At 39.4% G+C, this 26,454-nt stretch overlaps 1 protein-coding gene across 1 annotated transcript; it reads right to left on the minus strand.

Moving 5' to 3' along the window:
* Positions 1–6,134: 6,134 nt before the first annotated feature.
* Positions 6,135–26,454, minus strand: GASK1B (golgi associated kinase 1B). The gene is made up of 5 exons (XM_006121862.4): positions 26,183–26,454; positions 24,322–25,602; positions 16,247–16,461; positions 10,952–11,178; positions 6,135–9,054 (listed from the first exon to the last, which is right to left on the minus strand). The coding sequence occupies exons 2-5, from the start codon at positions 25,280–25,282 to the stop codon at positions 8,847–8,849; spliced, it is 1,611 nt and encodes a 536-aa protein (XP_006121924.2). The 5' UTR covers positions 25,283–25,602; positions 26,183–26,454; the 3' UTR covers positions 6,135–8,846.

Below are 26,454 nucleotides of genomic sequence, written 5' to 3' on the forward strand. Positions count from 1 at the left end.
TAAGTGTATGGGTGAGTGTTAGAGCTGAGAGGATAGATAGGAAAAGTGGTGTCTTGGGGTATGTCTAGACTACAGGCCTTTGTCGACAGAAGTTTTGTCGACAGATACTGTCAACAAAGCTTCTGTCAACAAAGAGCGTCAAGACTACATCCAGTTCTGTCAACAAAGCAAGCTGCTTTGTCGACATGACAGTGTAGACGCAAAGGACAGTGTATATGCAATAATACCGTCTGTCGACAGACCTCTGTCGACAAAAGGCATTATTCCTCGTAGAATGAGTTTTACAGCTGTCGACAAAACTGCTGAGTTCTGTCGATGTTATGTCGAAAGAACTCAGAGGCAGTGTAGACGCAGGTATAGTTTTGTCGACAAAAGTCCACATTTGTTGACAAAACCCTGTAGTCTAGACACACCCTTAGAGATGTTTTGAGAAAGAACTGATAAGATTTAGATAGAGCCTAAAGGTGGGAACTTAGGCTGTGTCTAGACTACACCTTTCTGTCGACAGAGAGATGTAGATTAGGCACGTCGAAATTGCTAATGAAGCAGAGATTTAAATATCCTACGCTTCATTAGCATAAACATGTCCACCGCTTCTTTTCGAAATAGAGCTTTTTTGAAAAAAATGGCAGTCTAGATGTGGATCTGTGGAAAATAAACCCTTTTTCGACAGATCCTGTATTCCTCAAAAAATGAGGTTTACAGGATTTGTCGATAAAGGTTTTATTTTTGACAGATCTGTGTCTAGACTGCTGTTTTTTTAAAAAAAGCTCTGTTTAGAAAAAAGCAATGGCCATGCTTATGCTAATGAAGCACAGGATATTTAAATCCCTGCTTCATTAGCAATTTCGACGTGCTTGATTTAGCCTTAGAGAAAGATCTGAGTTAAAGATGATGCCCAGGTTACAGTCCTGAAAGACAAGTAGGATGGTGGCACTGGTCACCATGGCTGAGAAAAGAAGTAGGAGGGTAGGCTTGAGGGGGAAGGTTCAGACTGCTGTTATTACCAATTTTGTGCTTGAGTCGATGGCTAGACATTCATGAGGAGATGTCAGAAAAGACCCCAAATTTTCAGAGCTAGAGGTTGTGTTTCAAATAGCTAATTCCTTTATCTTCCTTGAGTATGGTGCTTTTATAATAATAAAAAATAGCTGCTGTTTGGGTATGTGCAGTTTCCTGTTGAAGTTTACGACAATTGCACCACAGCTACCTTGCTAGCGTCATTTAGCTCTCTAATATTTTTAGCAATATGAGCGTGCATTTCCTTTTCTGGAGAGACTGGAGGCAGGAAATATGGTCCATTTTTATCTCTGGTATGTCATGTATTGCAGGGAATTAAGAAGAATAACCTGTTTTTTGAAATTCCCAAACCAAAAAAGGTTATCAAAGCACCAGTTTTTACCATCTGTCAGACGTAGTTCTCACACTTCATAAAATTGTCTCTCACATTGGTACCATTATCTGTAACAGTTTGTGAATAAATTCCATCCAAATCTTGAAGTGTTTCACATGGCTAGCTGAAGAATATCACTGATAAAGCATGCTAATACTGCTTAGCAGCCCTCCAGCGACTGCCAAGCTAATGTTTTCATGCAAGGAAGCACAGATAACATTCCTTAGCAAAGGATGCCATGCCAATCTTAGATCATTAAATGACAAGTACAGTACAAGGGCTAACCAGGAAAAGGTCCTGATAATCTGAGACAAACAGTTTCTAGAGAAAGTTAAATTCACCTATTTCAAGCTCAGTTTTAGTTCAACAGACTATATTGATATAAACGTTAAATTCAGTGCAATCTCATGTCTGCCAAGAATAGGACTTCATAATGAAAGAAGGTTTTTATGTTTTGTATCCATTTAATTACAGTCATTTCTCATCCTTTGGCAGACTGCCATACATTAGTAGGGTTTTTTTTGTTTTGTTTTGTTTTTTTTGCCATCTCTTATCCATTCCAGGACATCACACAGTCTATCTTCTTTCTTTTTCAGGACTGTATTTTGTGCCAAGCCCTGAGCTGGCATAAATCAACTTGCTACCACAAGCAGTTACCAGACTTGCACGTCATAAGGATCTGGATCCAGTGAACATGATCTTATCTCTTGAAAGATCTTCAGATCAAATTGCTCCCAGCTGACCATTCTCTGTGCATTAAACTACCAGTGTTCACATAAGGTGTCTATACCTATTAGTATTACATAGAGCAATCACCAAGGAAGAGAAGGATGTGCTAAGCTCTACGGAAAAATCACTAGGAGGACTTAAGACCCTATTTTTATCATTCTGAGAGACCCACACCATTGAGCTATGCTATACTTTAGGAAGGAAGAGAATATCTACATTTTTATTGTACAAAATTTCATTGAGATTTTCAGTGAAGATATGATTGGTATGTGATCAATCACATCTTGTTTCAAAAATATCCTCAAAATGTATAGGAAGTACTTTGCAGATGCCAACCCATTATTTAGTCAATTTAAATTACTGATCTCAAATGTCCAAATTCTGAGCTGGATCAACCTCATTCTTTTATGAGGTTTGGTGGTAGAACTGACTCTGCAGCTTGCTCCAGAAACTTGCAATTCCCAGGAGACCTTGCAACACCCAGGAGTATTAGTAGGAGTTGAGTGTCTCCTGACAGGAGGCCCTGTACTCCGCTTCAGCATCCCAGGCAGCTCCCCTGCACAGTCCATTGGAGTCATGCTGCCAGGACTTCTCTGGTCCTAGTCCTTTAAAACAGGTTCCTGATCATGGAAGGATCCCTGGGGGTGTCAGGGGTATATCACCTTTTCATCCTAATCTCTGCAGTGCCAGATGACATGATTTGTGTTCCCCATCCCTACCCCCACCCAACCCTATTTCTCGTCTATCCCTTTGCCCATAAGAGCAAGCCATCAATGTGTCATGGGAAGGGATGGGATGGTGTTGTGGAAGCAATTGACAAGACCCATCTGTATTAGCAATTTGATATCAGCAAGTAGAGGTTGCCCTCCGTGCACGGAATTAGGGTCACAATTGTCCCCCTGCTCTTGAGTATACCACTATAAATCTGAAGTAACCCCATTCAGTTATAACCTTGCTTTATTCACAATGTAATTAATTTAGCAGTGTTACTGTGTATTTATAGCTCGGTAAGAGGAGAATTTGACCTAAAATATAGAAAAATGTTAAGACAATCAAATACAAAATTATAATTAATCTTGAGAATTTAAGAACACCTAAATGACCATGCTGGGACTAACCAATAGTCTTTCTAGCCCAGAATCCTGTTTTCTGACAGTGGCCAGGTGCTTCAGAGGGAATAAACAGAATGGGGCAATTATCCAGTTATCCACCCTGTATCCAGTCCGAGCATCTGGCAATCAAAGTTTTCAAGACACTCAGAGCATGGGGTGGCAAATACAAAAGTATGAATTATAACAGCTAAGAGGATAAAGTAGCCCAAGATTTTTTTATTCTTAAGGTCTCTGGAGTGTGCATTTCTTCAGGAGCCCAAAAATGCAATAGGAAGCACTAAGATTATTATGCATTCTTCCCTCCCCACAAAAAAAGTAATCTGTATAGTTTATGAGACAGGAATGTCAGCTTTCTGTTCTAAAGCCTGTTCATTCTGTTACAAATTTTACCACTATAAGTCATCCCTTTCTGATACCAGAACATCACCACAAATGGATATGGGTTTTTTCTTTTCAAATTTAAAAAGTATTTTTCTTTAAATATATATGCTTGAGTAAGACTAGGCTACGGTAACACCACAGTACTCACATGCTTCATTGCTAGTCAACCACATTTAGTAAGAAAGGGTTATAAGGCTCATGAGTAAATGGCTAGAAAATGTTTCCACGGGAAAAGCTTCAGATCTGGATAGTTCCTTGAAAGAAGTAGCTTCAACCCTGCAGCTCTTTTAAAATGCCATACCATCTGTACAGTAAGAGTTGTTATTACTTCAGATCTTAGTACTACTGCAAATGACAGGGATCTCAATTAAAAACCCAGTGAACATACTCATTTTATTCTTTTTTGTTCAAAACTCAGACAAGAACACACTCTCTCTCTCTTTCTAGAAATAATTGCCTAAATTATTCATTGCTTATGACACTGTTTTAGGGTTAATTGAAAAGGACACTACAATGGCATTTTTAAAATATTCAAAGTCAAAGAGAAGAGAGAGAGACTGTGGGATGTAACACTAAATAGACCGTTTTATAGTGCTAAGAAAATATCTCAGAAATAATATTCTACTGATAGATAATTTACACTCAGACAACAAGCATTTTGCCATTTTTCTGCATTTAATAGCTAAAAGATTTCTTAAACAAAAGTATTATCAGAGGGAGATACTGTGCTTTTTGGAGGAAACTTTCAATTTGTCAGCCCCCACATGAGTACACCAATTGAGATTTGTATTCACAAAACACTTGCTTTGTACTATATCTTTCAATGCTATTTAATCTGCTGTTCAAGTCTCCTTACTTTTTTACAATTCCAATTTATGTGGTTCTGGCTTTCAGACAGATTCAAGAATGACACATTGTCCTTTCCCCACCCACAGATCTTGGATTCCTACCACTAGCTACACCCCTCTAACTAATATGGAACATGAAGCTATGTCTGGTCCCATATGTCCATAAATGGAAGGTAGCCTAGCACAGATGATGTATGAGTGAATGAATGAAGCTAGTGCCCACAATTTCCTTGCTGACTGCATGCCTAACAGTGGCACAGCAAAACTTATTTTTAACGGATTCATTTTATTCTGGCTTTCAGACAGGAGTGCCATTTCATCCTTAGGTTGTAATTTTTAAAATAAAGTAAATTAATATTAAGCTTTATCCCAGCTGTTGAGGTGAGAGATCTCTTCTGTTTGAACATATTAGTAGCATATAAACTATGCAGAATGTTTATTTCTGCATAAGCAGTTATGTACACACACTTGAAATGTACAGGATTCTTTTACTAAGAAATCCTTCACCTTTTATGAATTAAAAACTCAGTTATCCTTACTTCAGCTATTCAGTAATTATACTCCCTAGATCAGTCATTATTCTTTGGTTTATTAACAATACTATATTCCACACAACATTAACCAATAATATAACAATAATGCCAAAAGTGAGAGTTGTTTCCTGGGATTTGTATTTATTATCACCATGACTAATAAGTCAACCCGTGATCTTGTGTCCTATTCTCCTATCAGTACTCCTTAAAGTCAATGGGAGCATTTGTGAGTGGTATGCACTTCCACATGGGGTGCAAGATAAGGTGCTTAAGGACTATATATAGAAATATTAAGGCACCATGATATTGGGGGACAATGGAGGTGTAGGTGCAGAGCCCTCCACAAATACCAGAAAGAGTTGTTGCTGAAGCAGACACTGTACTTTAATCCCTGCATCTCAGACAGTGCTGCTGATCACTTCTGGAAAGAGTAATGTCTAGCCCTAAGTGGCTAGCCATGGTTCTACTAACACTTTAGCCTCCTTCACCCAGTAAGGAAAAGTTAATACTGGCTTTGTCATAAGCCTCAGAGAGACCTTACACCCTGTGGTGGCTGCTTAAGGTATTGGCACTATCTTTGGCTAAATACACAAAATGTGTAAAACTCACACACAGCATTGTATGGCATCCAGGGAAAAAGAGAACTCTACACAAAAATATGATTAATTGATTTTGGGGAGCTGGAATAATAGGTATAGTGGGGGTGCTGTGAGCCATGGAACCAAACTGTAAACCCTGTATACGATGGAAACTACTTGAAGCCAGTTGGTATGGTACTAGATATACTGATACATGACCTGCTGGCTTCAAGTGGTTTCCATCATATGCAGGGTTAACAGTTTGGTTCCATGGCTCACAGCACTCCCCACTATAAATATCATTCCAGCACCCCTGGATACAGCAGCACCCCAGAACCCCATATTCAAGCACCTATGAATCCATTTAAAATAAAAGAATATCAAAATGCTCTCTCTGCATTCCATTTCTTTCTCCTCTTTGTTAACTACTTTTCTCTAGGCTTTGCCTTAGCCAGACCATAAGTTAATGTAAAATTGAAATATAACAACATCTGGCAGGAGACCTCCACAGATATTCCTTCTGATTTGTGTTAAGTGAGAGCAGCATCCACTGTAAGTGATGGGATTCAACTCATTTAAAACTTTTTATTAAAAACCTTATACAACATTTTTTAAATTTCTCACATTGGAAAAATACTGTTGTGCATACATGATCAGAGATGAGAACATATAGACACGTGTAACATGCCCTACTAACCTTCTTACATGTTCAAAGGGGAAAAAAACTTTCTTGAATGTCTAGTGAGTACCACAAACAGCTATATTGTCATGGTATTCAATAATGATTTATGTTTTATTATATCTGGAAGCACATTAAGACCTAGGAAAAGTCTTTTTCATAATGAACGGTGGAGAGTTTGTCACTTGCCCAATACCCCTCTATTCAGAAATACTTCTGACAGATTTCAACTAGTGTGGGTTGTCATAACTTTTTGAAGTCACAGCTACGGTTTAAACCTGTTGAGGATATGCTTCGTTGTTGCTTCATGATTCATCACATCTAACAGCAAAATATCTTCTTGAAGAATAGTGGACATTCTTAATGGAACACAAGAGACTGCATTTGAAGTTGAGAGAATATTGAAAACAACATTTTCAGTTTAAATTTTACAATATTAATTTCCTTCTTGTTTCCTTTCTGTCAGAATTCAAGAAAATGAGTTTATTGCCAGGAACATTTGTAGAAGTAAAAATATGTACTCTAATATAGCAGAATACACACAGATAGCTGATATGGAATTTATAATCACCATTAGCTGCACTGGAAACCTGATTCTTGAAGTTGGATTCAGTCCAACAGGAAACAGAAATCTACCATTTGACCCATAAGTACCAAACAATTAAAATGATGAATATTTATTACACTCAAAAAAAGGCACTTGTCAATCTGCAGACCAAACTAGACAAACTGTGGACCAAAAAAAGGCAGTTGCGTTCCAAATAAATCATTGGTGAGAAAATATTTGTCCTTGTGGTGGGGATATAAACAGGCTATTGAAAGTTGGTTATTGATAAATTATTCATTGATTACCAGGAAAAATTTAAATTGTGATTATATGTCTATGTTTGTATGTTTAGTGAGAGGGGTTCTTTTGGATCTGATGTTAGTTTAATAAGTCAGCTTTGATTGGATTTATTGATTTAACAGTTATTAAAGACACCCCAGACTGCAGAAGACCTACCCCGTAGTTTTCTTACAACCTGTGTTCAATCTTCAAATGCTCTCTCTCTCGATTTCGCAGGGTAATTATACCCTTATTATTCTATTATTTATCATTCCAGCCTTACCTATTTATTCCCTTTCACACATTCTTCTTATCTTAGGTTATTTTCTAAAACTGCTGTTCTCTTGTAACTTTCCAAATAGGGCAACAGCTTATAGTCAGCAGTTCCCTCTAAGCTGTGCACTAGCACAGCTTCACAGGTGATTAATCAGCCCCACCCAGTCATAGGCTCAGGGCTGGGTGCACAGAGATGACTGACTGAGTGGGGCTGATTAATCACCTGTGAAGCTATGCTGCCACACAGCTTAGAGAGAACACTGCTTGTAGTTAATCATTATTTATTTCCTTTGTTAGAGCAATGTTGTTATACCTCTTCCACACTATTGTGTTACTAAAATATTTGGTTCAGCAATTTCAATATAAGCTAAAGGTTACCACTTAGTAAAATTCCACTCCTTAAAGTTAGCTTAAGTGCAAAGTGTCCTGGGTTCTTGTTCGCAGGCAAAATTTAGATTCTTTCTTTGACCTGTATTAAGCATCAAAAAGGCCCAGTTTCATTGCCTTCAATTGAAGTCATATCTGTTTACAAAAGAGCTGAATTTGGTCCCTGGATGTCACAGATGCAGTACAAATATCAGCCATAGGAGAAACTAGAAGTTTTTGTGTTCTTAAGGAACAAAAAGAAAGAATGCAACTCCCCGAATTAACATTCTCTATTGGAGGTTTGGTTATGCATTAAGATTTGGGACTTCCAATCAAAAGTGCTCAACATTGGCTTAATTCTGCTCCCAATTAAATTAATGCTAAAACTTCCTTGATTCTGATAAGAGCAGTTGGCCAGTGCTAAGCGTTTTTGAAAATCCCACTCTTAATTAATACATAGCTGGCAAAAGAATCAAGTGGAGATATATCTATCTTTAACTGAGGCTATGTCCACGCTGCCGAGAAAAGTAGGAAAAAGATATGAAAATTGTGAAACGCGTATCTTTTTGCGTATCTTTTTCCGCTTTTTTTCCTGAAAGAGTCTTTTCCGAAATTTGGCCTGTCTACGCTGCCAAATTTTGGAAAAAACTCCTCTTTTGGAATATCCCTTATTCCTCTCACCAAAAGGAATACAGAGATGCTGAAAGAACATGTCTGCTTTTTCAGAAACTGTTCCAAAAAAGTGGATGTGTTCCTTGGACATGGCAGAGCTTTTCCGGTATGCTGGAAAAGCTCTTCAGTCTAGACATATCCTGAGAGCATAAAAGAAACGTTAGCAGATTAATAATCCAAAATTAAATTATTGCATTCTTTATTACACTGCTTAGACATCTTTCTTAGAAAAACACAGAACTAGCTGTATTTAAGAATTTCAAATGTTAGAGAACTAGCACTTTTATACTATATAACATTTTTTTCCAAATGGCTTTAAAAAAGCCCAGGCTTATCAGTTTAATGTTGTGTTTTGGAATTTAAAAGAATTTTAAAAGAAACACTAATTTTGCCATCAGTTATTGCCTTATATAAAGTTTTATATAATTTTTAGAGTTAGAAATAAAAAGACTTTTATTCATTCATGGGTAATACTTTGGCTCCATGTGCATTTATATAGGTCAGAAGAATTTTGGCCCGCCTTTCTACCACATCAATCAGTTTCTCAATTCCTTGGCGACCTCCTTGGCTCTCCCAATATACTTTGTCAAGGAACAGAGACTGTAGAAGCTTCTCTCGCAAGCGTTGGCTTTTCAACACTGAAATTGCTGATTCAGGGAACCTGAAAAAACATAAAGGAGTTTATCAGCCTTGGCATCACTCTGAGCTACGTGGGTTGTGCCCATGAAAGCTCATGATACCATCTACATATTTTGTTGATCTTTAAAGTGCTACCAGACTATTGGTTATTTTTTAAGTTTTTCCTGTTACAAACTAACTCGGCGACCCCTTTTAAGCTTTTTTACAATATTTATGTTGTGTTTTAATAACAAATGCTATGTAGTCATCAACGTATTTCAGTGCCTGCCTATATATATGTACACAGTCCCATTCATATCTACCTCATCTATTTAAATTAGACACTGCAGTAGTTTGATGAGATAGGGTCATAGTTATGATAGTGGCTCTCATAGGCTCCGACTTCTCCTCTAGCTGGGGTCCTTGAACCCCCACTCTGCCCAGGCCCTGCCCCCACTCTAGCACTTCCCCCTAGATCCTGCTCTGCCTGCCTCTTCCCATTCCAACTCTGTCCCTGCCCCACTACATTCCAACCTCTTCCAAAATCCGCCCTCCCCCCCCACTCTGCCTCCATTCCTCTCATTTCCTCAAGTCCCTACCCACTTCCTTCTCCTCCCCACAGTGTGTCCCACTTCTGCTCCTCCCCTGCACTCCCAGAACTTGCTGGGCACCATGAATCAGCTGTTTGTGGGGCTCCAGAGCACTGGGAGGTCAGGGAAGGAGTTGGTCAATGGGGATATCTGCAGACAAGAAGCACAGGGGGAAAGAGAGGCAAACAGGGATTGCTTAGCTGCCCGTAAGTGTTGAACATCTACTAATTTTCCTAATGGGTGCTCCAGTTTCAGGACACCATGGAATCAGCACCTATGATGGCACTTGCTCTCCAGTCTGGCCAACTAGCTGAGCAGTCCCCGATGGGATGTTTATGAATGTATGTACTCTGATTCTGGGGTTATCTGGCCTGCTAGGGATCAACCAGGCACAGGGCTAACCTGGCCATGCCCAATATATTCTGATGGCCAGGAAAGGGGGGATGTGAGAGCTGCTTTGGAAACTCTACATCATCAAATGAGACCCCCTATTCAGAACTGAAAGGGAACCCTCCAATGTCCAGTTAAAGCAATTTTTACCCACAATAGTGACTTAAATGTACCAATGATTCAAGTCCACATTACTCAAAAATATCCTAAATTCTCTAGGCTTAAAAAAAAAAGCGGCTTTCTAGCTGCATTTTTTTTAAAGACTGTAGAGTTCTGCAATTCTTTCCTTGAGAAGCTTGAGAGAAAAGTTGCATTTTAGGACCTATATTTATAAAGATCTCTTTTTGTTTTGTTTTTCTTTTAAAGCAGTGTGAAATACAGATGTGTGCAGGACAATCTACATAAATGGGGCTTGCGCTATCAATAACTGACAGCATGTGGTGTTTCTGCACTGAGGGTTTACTGTGGTGACTTACCCATTTGCAGAATGTCTACATTAGAAGTTTCTACCATGTAATGACACCAGTGAAGTTAGAGTGGTGCAGATTTTCCTAGTCTAGATAGGCTTATTGATCTTGCACACACACACACCGCTCCATGTTCCCTTCCGCTTCACCTCCCTTTTGTCAATCATGCCTTTGAGGAAAAGATCTTGCCTCATCTTTTCTGTAAAGCACTTAGCTGTAAAACTGTGTGTGACTGTCCAAGAAATAATACCTGCCTACACACAAACATGTGTATCTCTATAACTTAGTTTAGTCAAATTTTCCTATGGAGGAAACATAGGACAGACACTGGGACACGTCTTTATTGTGCCTGGGGAAAAACAAGAAAGATTCCTCATCCCATTCACCAACTCCTAATCCCTGCAGACTTCCTGCACAGCCTTTTCATTCAGGAGTGGATAGGAAAAAATCTACTGAACCCCATGCAAATTTGTAGGGATGTTCTAAAACTTACTCTTTGATTCCTTGTAATATTTTGAAATCCAGATTGTCTTCGCTTCTGTCAAAGAAACCTTTATTATCTATAAAGACCAAGTGCCTACGGTCATGCCTTCTCTGAATAATGTGCGTCAGGTCAACAGAGTCTTGATCCTCACATTTCAGTTTCAGTCCTTTCTGAACACAGGAATCCTCCTTGCGAGGTTTGAACCCACAGCAGTTTCTGTCCAGTCGATTGTAGACCTACAAATGAAAATAACATATGACTAAAATGAAATGCAACAGGATACAAAGTTTGACTCATTTAGTCCTACTGGTCTAGAGGCACAAAAGGAGTTGGGTGCCCAAGTCTGAGTTTTAAGTTCCATTGTGATGACCAAAATGCTGAACATTGTAGGTACATTGTAGGTACCTAAACTCAGCACCAAAGTTTTTACAGTAGTAGGTCCTCGGAAGCCTACATTTCTGTCTCTCAGCAAGCACATTGCTGCTTTCCTTTAGGCATCTGGATGCCTATCTTCCACCTTAGCTCCAGGGAAAGATAGGTGTTCAGTCAACTGAGACACATGAAGGTGACTCTGAGTGCACCTACCAGATTGGGCCCCTTAGGCAAGTTCAATACACATGGGGGTAGGGAGAAGGCGAGAAAAGCAAACTCTTCCTGGTAACTTTTAGCCCTAGTCAGGATACTCATCTGAGATGTGGGAGAGCATCAGTCAGAGGCTGCCAGCCACATGAAGGGATTAGGGTCTACTACTTGTTAGACGAGTGGTCTAACCACTGGGCTATGCTGAGGTGCTACATCCTCGGTAGATCTCCATGTGGAGCTGTTCCACTGTGGTTAAATAAAGAGTCACTGTTGTAGAGGCACTGGATCCCCACATCCTGTGTGAGAGAGCTAACTACCAAGCTACTGAGTCACTCCTCTATCTGCTCTCCCTCTCTGGCCCAAATGTGTCTTCAGTTATTTAATCTGGATTGCAACAGCACATACGGGAGAGATGAAGGGAGCCCCACCTCAGAATATCTCACAGCCAATGGTCAGAGCACTCAACCAATGAGGAGGCACATCTTCACAATGGGGGACCTCAATCCACATCTCAGGTGCATACCCTAAGCACTGAGCCAAGAGATATGAGGGAAGGAAGTGGTTGGCCTCCTTTACCCCCCCACCGCTGTCTTCTTGCAAAAATGGCATAGGTCTATAATTCCAAAGAGGGTCCCTAGCTGTAAAATACGAGCAGCGATAGGGGCCCCCCTGCAGTGTCAACTTAGACACATATCTCAAGGGAGGGGCACTTACCACACACTCCTTTTTCAGTATATCTGATTGGCTAACGTAGGCTTCTTCCCTAATGGTTATGAATCTTATAAAGCCACCTATTTCTCCCCATTTGCTTCATAGGGGCTTTGGTAACAAACTCAGACTTCGTGAATCATATTTAGGCATCTAGAAGTTCAAAGCCAGGCACTGTGATGCTCAGCATCACCATGTCTTACTCTGGTTAAGCATCCAGGCTTCCTATTACTTAGACTTGTTAGATTTTGGAAAAAAGTGATCATGCCATACTCTGTTTCATTCAATGTCCAGGACAGATGGTAATCAATTAAATGAGTAGCTATTCAATGTTTAGTTTTATCCTCACTGTTCAATGTGTGGCCAGAGCCTGATTTACTGCTCAATAGTTGAACCCTGTTGTGAATACAGAATTATCAGTTTCCTGATAATTACCCTCATGGACATGGTGCTTTACAAAACATTCATTTATCTTCTTAACATGTCAGTAAGGTGAGATGATATTATCCTGATTTTACTGAGAGGGAACTGAAGTACAGGTTAAAAGTGTTCATTTATTTTGTGTTTATGTAATTACTGAATCAAAATGCATCTGCCCAAGAGGTCTGAATTAGGATTACATAGGCAGCCCTTAAATCTGGCACGTCCTAACTTTTGAGAGCTTGGCTTTGCAACTTTAAATGTTTAGCAATGTTTTTGTGTACTTAATATACTTTTATATCTTGTGTCTAATGTATTTTCCTAGTTTTAAATAACTCATATGGTGGAGGTTTTACTTGAAAAAACACTTCCATGGTCTAGTAGATTGCACTCTTAACATACTTTCCTTGGTATGCAGACTATTTTCCTCTTTGATCAAAGTCATCCGTTCCATTAATCCTTCTTCTGTTTACCAGGACCACCCTGTGTAAGCCCCTTGCTTTCCTGACAGTTACACATTTCAGCTAGTTGTAACCTGTTATCATACCTTATACCTCTCCCTCCTCTATCATCAGATAAGCTACATATATTTACTCCTTTTATTTTTTCTTCATTAATCCCTTCAACTACTGTCCCTTGTTCTTCAAATTCCCTCCAATTTCTCTGTATCTTTCTTCTCAGTTCAAAATCAAAATCTTTCCACGAACAGAAATTTACTCCCTTGATTTTTAGTGCTAGTTACTTTCCTAAGACGTGGCCTAGGAAATCTTTACACAGGTATGCCATACTCTATAGTGAATGTGACTGTGTGATATATCAAGGGAAAGCTAGCTGGAAATGGCGATGATCAGGAAAATCTCCAAGTTTGAATAAAGGGAAACTAGTCATCATCTCTCAGGTGATGAGAAAATGTGAGAATCAACATGTTTGAAGTTATTCAGGAAAATAAGTGTGCTTACTAGTACTGGAATAGCTCAGAGGTTAAAACTGAAATGCAATACTTGAAATGCAGTTAGAGAATTACTAGCTAACTGAAACATCTCGGTCCATTTAAGTGCAATACTCTTAGAATATTGATCACTTTTACTAATGATGACTAAAACTCATTATATTGGTCACGTCACCTCAGATTCCCTTGTCAATCTGTCCCTTTTTTATGGATTTTTCAGGCATCAGTTTTCTCCTGCTGAAATGTTTCTAAAGTTTGTTTTATGTTCAAGTACACCCTGAGTGCACTTCAGCATTCAAATGAGCAAATCTCTCAAACACCTATTCAGCTGTTTGGCATACACTTCTGACAATTGGCAGAGCATTTATTGGAATCACAGGACATCCCAGATTCATAGCCTGCCTTGTAAAAGTGATTTGCTTCCTTTTTATTTCATGAATGGCTCAAGCCTTCTGCATCTCATCGAGTAGTTAACTTTTATTTCTGGATAACCACAGAGTTAACATAATGTTCGTTGCTAAATTGCTGTCTTTACTCTAGAAGATACTTAAATTAAAAAATAATAGATACTTCTGTACATCAGTATAGGAACCATGCTATCTTTTACACCATTAGAAGAGAACACATTAGCATTTTTAGATTAACAAATCAAAACCCATTTAAAATGCTCTGACGCACACTGTTCTATTCCTATAGTGCTATTGCTATGTTTAGGATCAATATAATCCACATATGACTTTATATCAGATTACAAGCATTACTCATACGTGGTAGGATTGAGGATGGAATCATTACACAAATGACAACTTAATTTAAGCAGAAAATTCATATCCTATAATTACCTCAAGCAGTGTTGCATAAATATAACTCTAAATTTCAACATCGATTCATCCTGGTTTAAAAAAAAAAAAAAACTTGGGAAGGACAGAGATTTCTACACTTAAAAAAATCATAACTTTCTAGAAAGTAGAGTTGTATGTGAAGTGAAATGCAGAATATATCCAGGGACTATTGTAGCTCCTAGATGAAGGTATCTGGTGGGGACTATGCAGAGGTGTACTGAACTAACAGTAGCTCCCGGAGAAACAATTTACCCACATCTCCATATCACGCAGGGGGGAAATGGAAGACCTTCATAAATTCCCTCCATGTGCTACATCCCAAAATGAAGTTTTCTTCTTTGATCAATGTTACAGTGTTGATTCATATTTAGCAGTGATCCTCTATAACTTCCAAGTCCTTTCTTGCAATACTGCTTCATAATCATTTTCCCATTTTTTGTTTGCACACTCAATTGTGAAATCCTAGGGATGTGTGGAAAGAGCATTCACATGTCATAGATTATAAAGCTAGAAGGGACCACTTGTGAATATCTAGTCTGACTTCCTGTATAAAACTGGCCACAGAATTTCCCATGCACCATTAGACCATTTCTGTTAAAAAGTAAAATCTGATTTTGGTTTAGAATTGTCTGTCGATGGAGAATCCACCACATTCCTTGGCAAAGTGTTAAGAATGTGTGTCTTATTAATAATTTAAATTTGTCTTGCTTCATCTTCCGGCTATGGTATCTTGTTATGCCTTTGCCTACTACAATAAAGAGCCCTCTAATATTAAATATTTTTTATGTCGGAATAAAATCATCTCATAACCTTCTACAGTACAGTATTTAGAAAAATAAATAGATTGAACTCCTTGAGTCTATGTTTTCAAATTTTTAAAATAATTCTTGTTGCTCTTCTGAACTATCTCCGTTTTTTCAACATAAATCCTGATTGTCTTATTGGCACTTGAAATGGACAGCATACTCCAGTAGTGGCTGCACCAATGCCAGATACAAGGGTAAAATATTCTTGACTCTACTCAATATGCCCCTTTTTATACATCCAAAGATTGCATTAGCCATTTTGGCCATCACCTTCACACTGGGACCCATGTTACATTCACTCAATGTCCTCTTGGCAGGAAGAATGCTGAAGAAGGAATGCCGTATGTTCTTTTAAAAACATTAACAAGAAGAAAGACCAATGAGATTCTCGCATCTATGGCTCAGTGCCAGCGGCCTTTTGCTGGAGAAGGGGAAATGAAGGAACTGGTGTCATTGCAGGTGATGCTCTGCCTTTTTCAAGAGCATGAGACTGGTGCTGCAAAATGGCTTAGGGCCAAATCCTCCATAGCTGAGTTCTACTAAATGGAATGAAAATGAGTCACATCAGCTAAGGATCTGTCACTGTGCCTTACAAATAGAGGTCCTGACTGTCCAGTGCCTTGTATATTTATTTACACCTATGGATGTAAAATACTACCAAACTAGAATGGCAGCAGTTTACCCCCACTTTGCACAAGTGTAAATGAATAAAGGTGCAAGGCAGTGCTGAATAAGACCTGATCTTTTTTAACTTTAGGGTTGTACAACGTACCAGAAACAAGGCAAAGGGACACAAACACAAACCTTTCTCATTAAAGACAAAGCCTAAAACCATCTTTTTAAACATTCCCCTTCTGCAAAACTGCAACCAAGAGTGAATTTTTTCATTGGATACATCTGTGGAAACAGTTTATCCTTAAGGAGAATGGTGCTCAGATAAATCTTGCAAACATTGATATTCTGTGTAAACAGTAAAAACGTCACATTGCTCCCTTACCTGCAGAAGGAAATCAAAGAGTGCCATCTTAGACCACTCATGGTGATGGACCTCAGTACAGCCCCACTCAGCTTTGGGAACTTTGCCATTCTGCCAGCATTTCTGCTTCAATAGCTGCTGATAGGCCCCCCAATTTAGCTTCACTGACGAATGGGTCCTATTATTTGTTGGAGTAAGTGAAGAGTCCCAGAGAATAACGGGACATGGTAGACCATCTGAGAAGAGGAAAAATAGAATCATTACCATATTTGAATAATTCTTTTCTATTGGAAACTAAAAGAATGTGGTCAGTCTTTAAACATGGTCTTGGGTATCATTGATTACAGCATTTGTTTTTAAAACAGACTTTTCAGATGTGGCAGGAAAAAACTATCAAGCCCCAATAGTTTGGTTTATGTGTTCATATTCCACATATGAGAACAGCCACCACAGAAAAGGAGAATGTCTCAATACCTGAGAACTGCTCTCTGTTTGCCATAAGAGCTGTCTGCTTAAAAGTCACTCTGCTTTGGAAGGCTATTCATTAAAATCACATTTAAAAAGTTTGGCAACCAATCCACAGCAGGGGTAATGAAACAATGTTGATTTTTCACCAGTGGAGGCTCTAGCCCAGTGTTTCCTCCTTTCTCAAGCAAATATGAAAAGAGCAAACCCTGGAGTCCAACCCAAATGGATTTATTTTGTCATCTTTAAAGTTTTGCTCCTACAGAGATAAGGTTTCACACCTGTAACTAGAAAAATTATAGATAGACTATGTAAGGGTGTGGCATGACTTGGGCTTTATCATTCATGAGCACTATGTCCATGCCAATGAGACATACCAGTCATCCCAGAGGAGGCCAAAAAGACCTTTACTCCACCCCACAGCATCATGTGTCTTCATATAGGATACATATCTTACAGGAAATCCATTTTAGAAAGTTTAATCAGTTTCTAAATGCATATCAATTATATTTGTCTTATCCTGCCAGATATAAAAACAGGTGCCTTAGGCACGATGATTCCATTTAGGCAGACCTCAGAGAGAGGAAGAATTTCTAATCACATAAGCTAGATGAAAAAATAATTGCTAGAAGATTTAAGGTAACACTACTTTAATTCTTAGAATTCAGAGTGATAACAAGAGAGAGAGTGAGACTCCTTCCTAAAGCAATGAAGCACAATCATCCCTACCTTGTTTTTACATTGCTCTTTCCAGATTGACCAGATAGGATGCTTTGTTACAGAATGCCCTTCCCCACAAGTAGGACCAGGAAACCCCCACCTATTAAAATATCAGCTTGCCATTCCAACTCAATCCTCAATACACATTTTAGAAACCTCTAAAAATTACCCCAAAATTGCCATTCACTATGTAATAATGTCACCATATTTAAGTCCTATATCACAGAACATACCACACCAAGGCTATAAATAAGTGCTGTATATCCTGTTGGGGAATTTTTTTTCCAATGGTACAAAAGTTCTTGTGGCAAACTCTGTTGTTCTGCCTGATGGCTTAAATTTGACACTAAAACACTGAATCAGGATTGAATACTGTTGTTTCACTTCAGAGCAGAGTAATTTTTTGAGATGGAAGCAGGGAAATTACATGGTATGCAAAGAAGGAAACATTTATACGACAAGTTATTAGATTGCAGTTACTGGAATATGATCTAAGGTTTGTAATTTTTGTGTGGTAGTTGTGATTAGTGAGCAAAAAAGTACAGGGCAAAATGGTCACATTTTATGGTACATCTAAATAATCATATTGCGTCCAGAACACTCCCAGAACATTGATTCCAATAGCACCCTCTGGCATCTTTCTGAGAGCAACAAACAGATTTACTTAAGAAAGAATCTATCCAGTCCTGACAAGATCTGCAACCAAGTTCGTAAAACATCAGAAGATGCTGACCAACCTAAAATAATCAGCAAGGACAACAAATCAGGAAGGACAACTGGTGTTTGCCCATTCTTAGCAATGTCTCATCTGCCAACAAGGTCAGTGTACTTTTTATACCACTGAATTCTCCCAGGACACAATGACCTTGAGCAATCCTTCACTAATAAAAACCTGCTCAACCTGATTCAGAAACCTGAGATGCAACAAAATGGGCTGTACCATTAAGACCAGGCATATTTCTAACTTCACCAAATCCTGGCACTCACACACAATCAAGGTTATCACACACAAATGAATTCAGTGTATAACTCCAACCACCCCTAGAACTTTCCTATTAGCCTGTTTTCTTAAACGAGGCCTCTCCAACCCAGAACTAAGTTTTTTTCTTCATATGCCCTTCCATCTGCTTCCTTTCACTGCCTTCACTAATAGCTACACCATCTTCCTCTGTCATATTCAGCTTCTTTCTCTTCTTCTTCCCCTGAAGTCAATGAGGCTCAGCAGTTTTAAAAATCAGGACACTTATTTAGTTGCCTAAATAAGGATATAAGAGCATAACTTCAGAGAATTTACATTTGAAAAGCTTGGCCCAAATCTTCCATATTCAGTCCATTCCCCCAGCATCTCTAATTCTGGGATCCACTTCTGAGTCTGTCACCAACATACCTCTTAACTTTAGCCAGATGACCTCCGAGTATTGCTTTCTCTTTATTTATACAGTAGGGATAGTGGTAATTCCCTTCCTTTGTAAAGCACTTTGAAACCCATAGAAAAAAGCTCTGTATCAGAGTTAAAAATATTATATGTTGATGGGCCCAGAATTTAATCTATTTTCTTTATATCAATAATCAACGTGCATGCAATAATTTATGGCTTTTCCCCCAAAGCAGATATATCAATGTCCTCTAAACAAAGCAAATGCCTTCCCGCACATCCAAAAAGGTCAGCATAATGACCATCACCTCGTTGTTGTTTATTATTTTAAGGTTATGACAATATCATGCCAATTTCCATTCAGAATTTTTAAAAGACTAAACACAGGAAATGTTTGTGATTCACAGGAAACAAAGATAAACCAAAACAAAACCTTTTAACTTTCTAACATAAATGGAATTACTGGAGCATACCCAAGGTCTGTTAATTAAAAAAAAAATTAAATTGTGAGGAGGAACATGGCAACACAGCTTATACCAGCAAAGGAGTCTTTTGCTAGTGCAGCTTATTGGGGAAGGTGAGCTAACTACAGTGGCCAAAAAATATATAACAAACAAAACAAAAACCCACACCTCATTTTGCTGATACAAGCTGTGTCCCCACTAGGGACTGGTATAGCTATCTTGATAAAACCTTCTGAGGTTAAGCTAACCCTCTGAACTACTGTATAAGGAAATGGTGTAAGCCATTGAAACAATACTCAGAAGCGCTTAAGCAGTAAGCATTACACACTTTGGAGAAATCTTGGAAGGGAAGAAAATCTTAGAGCATGAATGCAGATTTAAAAGAATGTGTGAGGTGTGCATAAGTATTGGATTTTTGTTTTATAAATTGTTGTGAGAATATTCCCTCTGGTCTCTCACTCAGAAACGGCTATTTGACAACAAGCAGGTCTCAGTGTGTCAGTCTGAAAAAGGGCATCTACAGAAGCATAATTTAAAAGCTGCTGAATACATAAGAGTGAGTTCTCACTACCCTGACATTAATGATTAATAACAAATTAATCAATGAATCATTGATATGAATGTCATATCATTTGGTGTGATGGAAAGAGCATGCTAAATGTGTCAGGTATAAGAGAAAATCTCCTGTTATATTTATCACTGTATAGAGTTTTGTAAAGAAACATGGCATCTATACTCAATGGAATTTTCTATCATCTCTATGCCAAATTACTAGCATCTATTTGCACACAGCCAATCTTGAAGTGAGCAGAAACAATGCTATTCAAAATCAAATACTTCTGCACTCTAAATAGGTTTCTGGTGCAAAAACAACTACATAATATTCAGTGGCCAAGATCTTCGGCTGGTATAAACTGGCACAGCTCTGCTGATTTCAATGGAGCTATGCCAGTTCAAGACATATGAGGATCAAGCCCACATAAACAGATATAGGACTCATTTCAGTACATCAGAAAACCTGAGGTTGAGAGGGGAAATATTGCAAGCCCTAAGCAAAAATAAAGATGTTCAGCTGAGGTTGGTCCTGAAATCAATGAAACCAGAATCATCTCTCTTAACACCAGAAATCAATCTTCTGGGGTTACATTTAGTGGATCTAGTAAGGACTTAGGATGTTATAATGTGTTTATTTAGGTCAGTGTTTCTCAAAGTGGTCAGCTGATCCACTCTGAGACATCTGCTAACGGGCCACTCCATTAGGAAGCAGCAGCCAGCCCACACAACTTCTGCTGGCTCCCTTTGACTGCAAACAACAAACCGGAGCCAATGGGAGCCATGAGGTTCCGTGACTGCAGAGCCAGTAAATATACAAACCAGAGCAGCCAGTTAGCAGGTCTCTCAGGCTGTGTCCAGACTCAGGGGTTTTTTCGAAAAAAGTAGCCTTTTTTCGAAAAAACTTCACCTGCGTCTAGACTGCAGCCGCGTTCTTTCAAAATTAAATCGAAAGAATGCGGCTTTTCTTTCGACGGTGGTAAACCTAATTCCACGAGGAAGAACGCCTTCTTTCGAAAGTGCTCTTTCGAAAGAAGGCGTTCTTGACAGCAAACAGGCTTTTTAGAAAGAGAGCATCCAGACTCACTGGGTGCTTTCTTTCGAAAAAGCGGCTTGCTTTTTCGAAATTCCGCGTGCAGTCTAGACGCGCTCTTTCGAAAGAGGCTCTTTCGAAAGTATCTTTCAAAAGAGCCTCTTTCGAAAGAGGCTTGCAGTCTAGACATAGCCTCAGAGTGGATCTACTTTGAGAAACACTGCTTTAGGTAAATATGTAACCGCTGAAAATTTCAACAGTTACATGTTTACACGTGGAGAGCAAGCGGTGCACACAGAGAGCCAGTTTTAAGTCGGCTCCCCATGCATACCAGTTCCTGTGGAGTTGCCTGCTCTTTCCTTTTCCCCATATCCTGCTACTTCACTACAGACTGGGTCCTAAGTATGCCAGTTGAACACACACATCCCCAGTCTACAGGTGAAGAAATTATGGACATGCTATGCAGTCCTTTTGCTTGGCCAAAGTCCAGAATAAGATTGGCTGTGCCCTGACACCAAACAACTATAGGTATCCCTGCTTGTTTTCTAGGTAAGGGGGCACAGAACTGGGACAGGAATGGCCTGAAAACCTCAGGGCAGCATGAAGAACAGCTACTGATCTATTTGGAAGCATACTCTGTACATGAGATACTCCCTAATTCCACACCTCCATGTTGACATTACCAGACCTAAAGCCCAGATTTTTAGCCCTAGGATGTTCATGTGGACTTCAGAAGGCTTGGATGTAGGATCATCCACTATTTGAACCAAAGTCCTTACCATACATTTATGTAATTTTCCCACTTCTTTGCGGACCTTACTTTGCTCATTTATCTCTTGGAACGAAAGGCGATCTTCCAACACAAATTGGCATTTATATTTTCACATGCATAGAAATATATTTGCTTGGTTTTCAAATCAAAACTGTGAAAAATTTGGTCCAGCATTAGTCTTTATAGCTATGTTACTCTTGATAAATCACTAGCAAAGGACATTGAAGAAATAGTTATGCCCAATTTTCCATTCTAGCAAGGCAGAAGTGTCACAGAATAAATAGGAAAATGGCAAGCAGAGAGCTCAGGTAAAGTATTTTGCAAGCCTCTCTGTCACCTGTTAGGGGAGGAGCTGCAAAAACAAACAAATAAATCAAAGTTGTTTGGGGATTTACAAAGCACCTCTTTGAAAATGGCTGTCATATGAAGAGTGATTAAAAAGCTGGGACTAAGACTTTTCAGCTTAGGTGGGATATGATAGAGGTCTATAAAATCATGACTGGTATAAAGTGAATAAGGAGAAGTTATTTACTTGTTTCCATAACATAAAAACTAGGGGTCACCAAATGAAATTAATAGGTAGCAGGTTTAAAACAAACAAAATGAAGTACTTCTTCACACAACAGACAGTCAACCTGTGGAACTCCTTGCCAGAGGATGTTGTGAAGGCCAGGACTTTAAAAGGGTTCAAAAAAGAACTAGATAAATTCATGGAGGATAGGTCCATCAATGGTTATTAGCCAAGATGGGTAGGAATGGTATCCCAGGCTTCTGTTTTCAGAAGCTGGGAATGGGTGATGGGGTGGGATCATTTGGTGATTACCTGTTCTGTTCATTTCCTCAGGGCCATCTGGCATTGGCCACTGTCTGAAGACAAGATACTGGACTAGATGGATCTTTGGTCTGACTCAGTATGGCCATTCTTATGTTAACATTTTTCACAAAATGAAGGACCTTTTAAAAAGATTTTAATGCTACATCAAGCATGTCTTGTTACATTAATTACACCATGACTAAGGCAAGCTATAGGAATGTGTCAGCTTAGAAACTGTAAAAGGGTCCAATCCTGCATTGCTCTCTTTCTCATGAGCAGTTATTATCATACAGTCCCTCTGGAATCACTTGTGCTGCCCACAGACAGGTTACTCAAATGAGTAAAGGCCACAGGAGAAGGTTCATTATTTGTTCATCCTGTTTCCTGAAATAATTTTCACTCCTTTTCCAAATAAGAAGAGAACAGCAGATGAGGTGTTCTCCACTGAAATTTGTGCAGTTAATTAACAAGCCAAGCCAAATACACTCAAGCAAGTAACCATGGCAACCAAGACAGCGTTTGAAAACCAGCATGTTTCAAGATTAATCAAATGGAGAGAAATAAGGAGCTGTGGTTGTTCCAGAAGCTAAACTTGCCCGTTTAGCTAGAAAACATGAAACAAGACCCAAATGAAAAATGCCTTTTTTCTCTCCTCATTACCTAGCAACACTTTTCATGCTGTATGAACAGAACCAATTACAGGGAAAAGGAGGCTGAAGAAAATAGAATCTCTCTCCCAGTCAATCCAAAAGATGTTGCAGGCTGAAGGCATTAAGCAACTCAATCTACAGTTAACTTAATGGCAGTTTCCAAGGGGCTTGCACTCTCTCTGTGCAGCCATATTCTGCAGAATTCCTGAAACTGAACTACCTTAATGCCTAATGACAGTTCTACAGCAATAAATCCTGTTCCTAAAAATAGAGTATGCATAATGTGCCTTCCATGCTCTGCTACTATGAATAATATGCAAAAGCCACCAAACTGTTATTCCTAGAGATTCATTCATATTGTCGTAAAGGCTTCCAGAGAGAAGTCTTACACAGGGTTGATAAATCACACATTTCCAATGATATTTTTGCTTTACCTATATATAGATATATGTAATTTAATTTTAGAATGAACAAATACATTATATTCTGTTAAAAGCAATTTGCATTGTACATAGTACAACCACAATGAATATAGCAGGTGGGTCTAGCTAACTAGCTAGACACAAGTGTATCATGAGCTTTACGTTGTCAAACAGAAAAATCCTCTGAGACTTCAGTGAGTACACAGTTTCGGTTTGAATTTCCAGAGGTATTTGTGCTTTTGGGATTATGCCAAATTAGTTCAAGAAGGAGCCCTCAGACTTCCCCAAATAGATGCTTGGGCTATCAGAAATGTATCCCATATCTGCTACTGGTGACAAATGAGTTTAAGATAGCCGCAATATCTTATAAAAATGAAATCTAGGGGCAGTGAAAGGGTAAAAACTAACCCCTAAAGCACAGAGCACTGTGCTGACAGACTTCTCAATTGGGCTCGCTTTAATTTCATCTTTCTATATAATTTAATATTCACAACAAATGACATAAGAAAGTATCACCCCTTTCTTCCTCCCCCCACCATTAAGTCTTTGATGGAAAAGAAGTTGTCTGTCTATTCTCAATTACTCTGTTAGTCTATGAGGCAACCAGAAGCATTAGTAAACGTACGGTGTATAACATACTTCAGGACCGAACTATTACATTGTAGGGTAACCCTGAAATTACATAAAACAGAGATGCCAGATTAAGTTCCCTGTAACTGTGCCCTGTACAGTTAGTTCTTGAACCATCTGAAATTAAAGCCCGCTGTTGCCCAAACACAAAATACTGGAATCCCCCAGCTGGAAACTAAAAATCAAGTGAATTTGTTACCTTGGATGAACTCCGATTTCCTGCTTACAGAAGGTAAGGTCTTGTTTAGCCCCAGGATCCTGTCTAAGTGGAAGGCAAACACCTCACTCATATCAAGGGGTCTCTTGATGAGGCCGCAGTACCCTTGACTGCAAGATGCTCCTGTGGCAGTGGGACTCCCCTCAAACACCAGCAGGACTCCATGCTGAGAAGGTGCTTCGTGGATACTGCCTATCCGGGAATCCGCCAGCAAGCGCATGCTTAAGATGTCATCTTTGCTCAGCCAAGAGGGGGGCCTCTCACTGTATATCCTGATGTTACTCTCCAGAGCCTTGGGCAGCACATTTACACCTCCTGAAATTCCAACTTGTCTCCGACGTCCCCTGCCCACCAGTTCCCTCTCTCTACCCCAGTGCTTCTCCAGTTGGTGCTCTGGTGTCTCTGAAGCTACTGCTGCCCTCATTATTCCCACAGAGTGGCTAGTCCTCCCCAGCTGCAGGGCCAAGGCCTCCTCCTGCCCAGGGCCATCTACTGGAAAGTGCGGCCCAAAGGGCAAAGGGAATGCATGCTTCTTCCTCAGCTTGGGTTTCACGCTGCCTCGGATGTTGGTGGGCTTACTGCGTTTGGACCGCAGTGTGATATACACCACATTGTGTGGGACTGAGGTCCCATTGACACCCACCTGGGGCCCTTGGAGATCAGATGGGAACACGGTGCCATCCAGCAGGATCCCCAGAAAAGGTGTTTGGCCAGCATTTTGAAGACTCCTGGAATTTACCTTCTGGTGTCCCCCTCTGTGTTGGGGTAAAATGTGACCCACTTGACTGACTAGAAACCCCAGGTATATCACACAGGCTACCCCCAGCAACAGATTCCTCCTGGTCCTGAGGCGCCTGCCACTCCAGAGTCTCCGCACCCGTGGGGTGCACAGTGAGCAAACAAACCAGTTTATGAATTTCCCTGGCTGATCTAGGAAGGTCATTTCTTCAGTGAATCCACATGATGAAAGCAGCTCATAGTCTTCCGTGGTTTACAGACAGGAGGATGATGCATGATTTCCCTTCACAGATCTCTATTTTTCTTTTCCAAATAGCTTCCAGAGCAAGCAGTACACAGGGCTAGTGGTGTGGCTGGGAATGTAAATGTTTAATACTAAAGGTTCTGACACTCCACCGCAACAAGCTGCAAAACTCTTATCAGCCAGCACAGGGGAAGTGACTTGTTTCAGGGAATGAGTGGAGTCAACTGTACAAACAAAGTTAAACAAGTCACGATCCAAAATGTCTGAGTCCCCTCTGCAAGCTGTAAAAGGAAAAGAATTACAAATAATATTTCTTTATCCACACGGATCTAGATCATGGCATCACTCTTTCTCAATTGATAGATCTGGAGACAAGGCAGAGATCTAGAGACATGCCATTTTACAGATTTCAGATTAAAATGAGAAAAATAAAGAAACCCCCAACATCATGGAACATGAGAAACAATTTATAGTCCCAAGTAACTGAACTCCGGCATTAAGAGGAAAACACAGAAAAGCCAGATTTCCTCTCCTTATGTTTATGACAGGCAGGTCCTCAAATTAAAACCACAACTTCTGCTGTTAGTTTCAAAATATAGTGCATTAACCGATCCAGTACCAATACAAATATGCACATTTCCATTATCAAACAATGGTTACACTCTGGCACAATAACAGTTCACATGCTTCATAAGCCACATTAAAGATAAAATACTGTTAATTCTATACACTCTTGTGAAGCTATAAAATAGCATTTCCTGAATGACTGAGTATAATTTTCAAATACAATAAAAAGCACTGTCATCTCCTCTCAAGGAAGAAAAAACACAATTTACTACAAAGATATAGAAATAGTCTTACCTATTCAGCTTGTCCCATCCTTGGCTCTGGTAAATCCTTATGCTATAGTAATACCAATAACTTAGAAAAAGCAGTGTTTCTTAATGGACTGTGGCACACAACCCAGATTTAAGTGTGCTCTACATTTCAGATATTTGATTGTAGGCTTAATGCTCTTTGTAAATATACTAGATTTATAGGGAGGCTGCTTGCATGTGAACTGCTATAAACTTACATGAACCTTGTTATAAAAAACCCTTCTATTTTAAATTCTGCAGTGAAAAGTCCTGTGA

Source organism: Pelodiscus sinensis, chromosome 5 (assembly GCF_049634645.1).
Source record: "Pelodiscus sinensis isolate JC-2024 chromosome 5, ASM4963464v1, whole genome shotgun sequence".
NCBI classification, from domain to species: Eukaryota; Metazoa; Chordata; order Testudines; family Trionychidae; genus Pelodiscus; species Pelodiscus sinensis.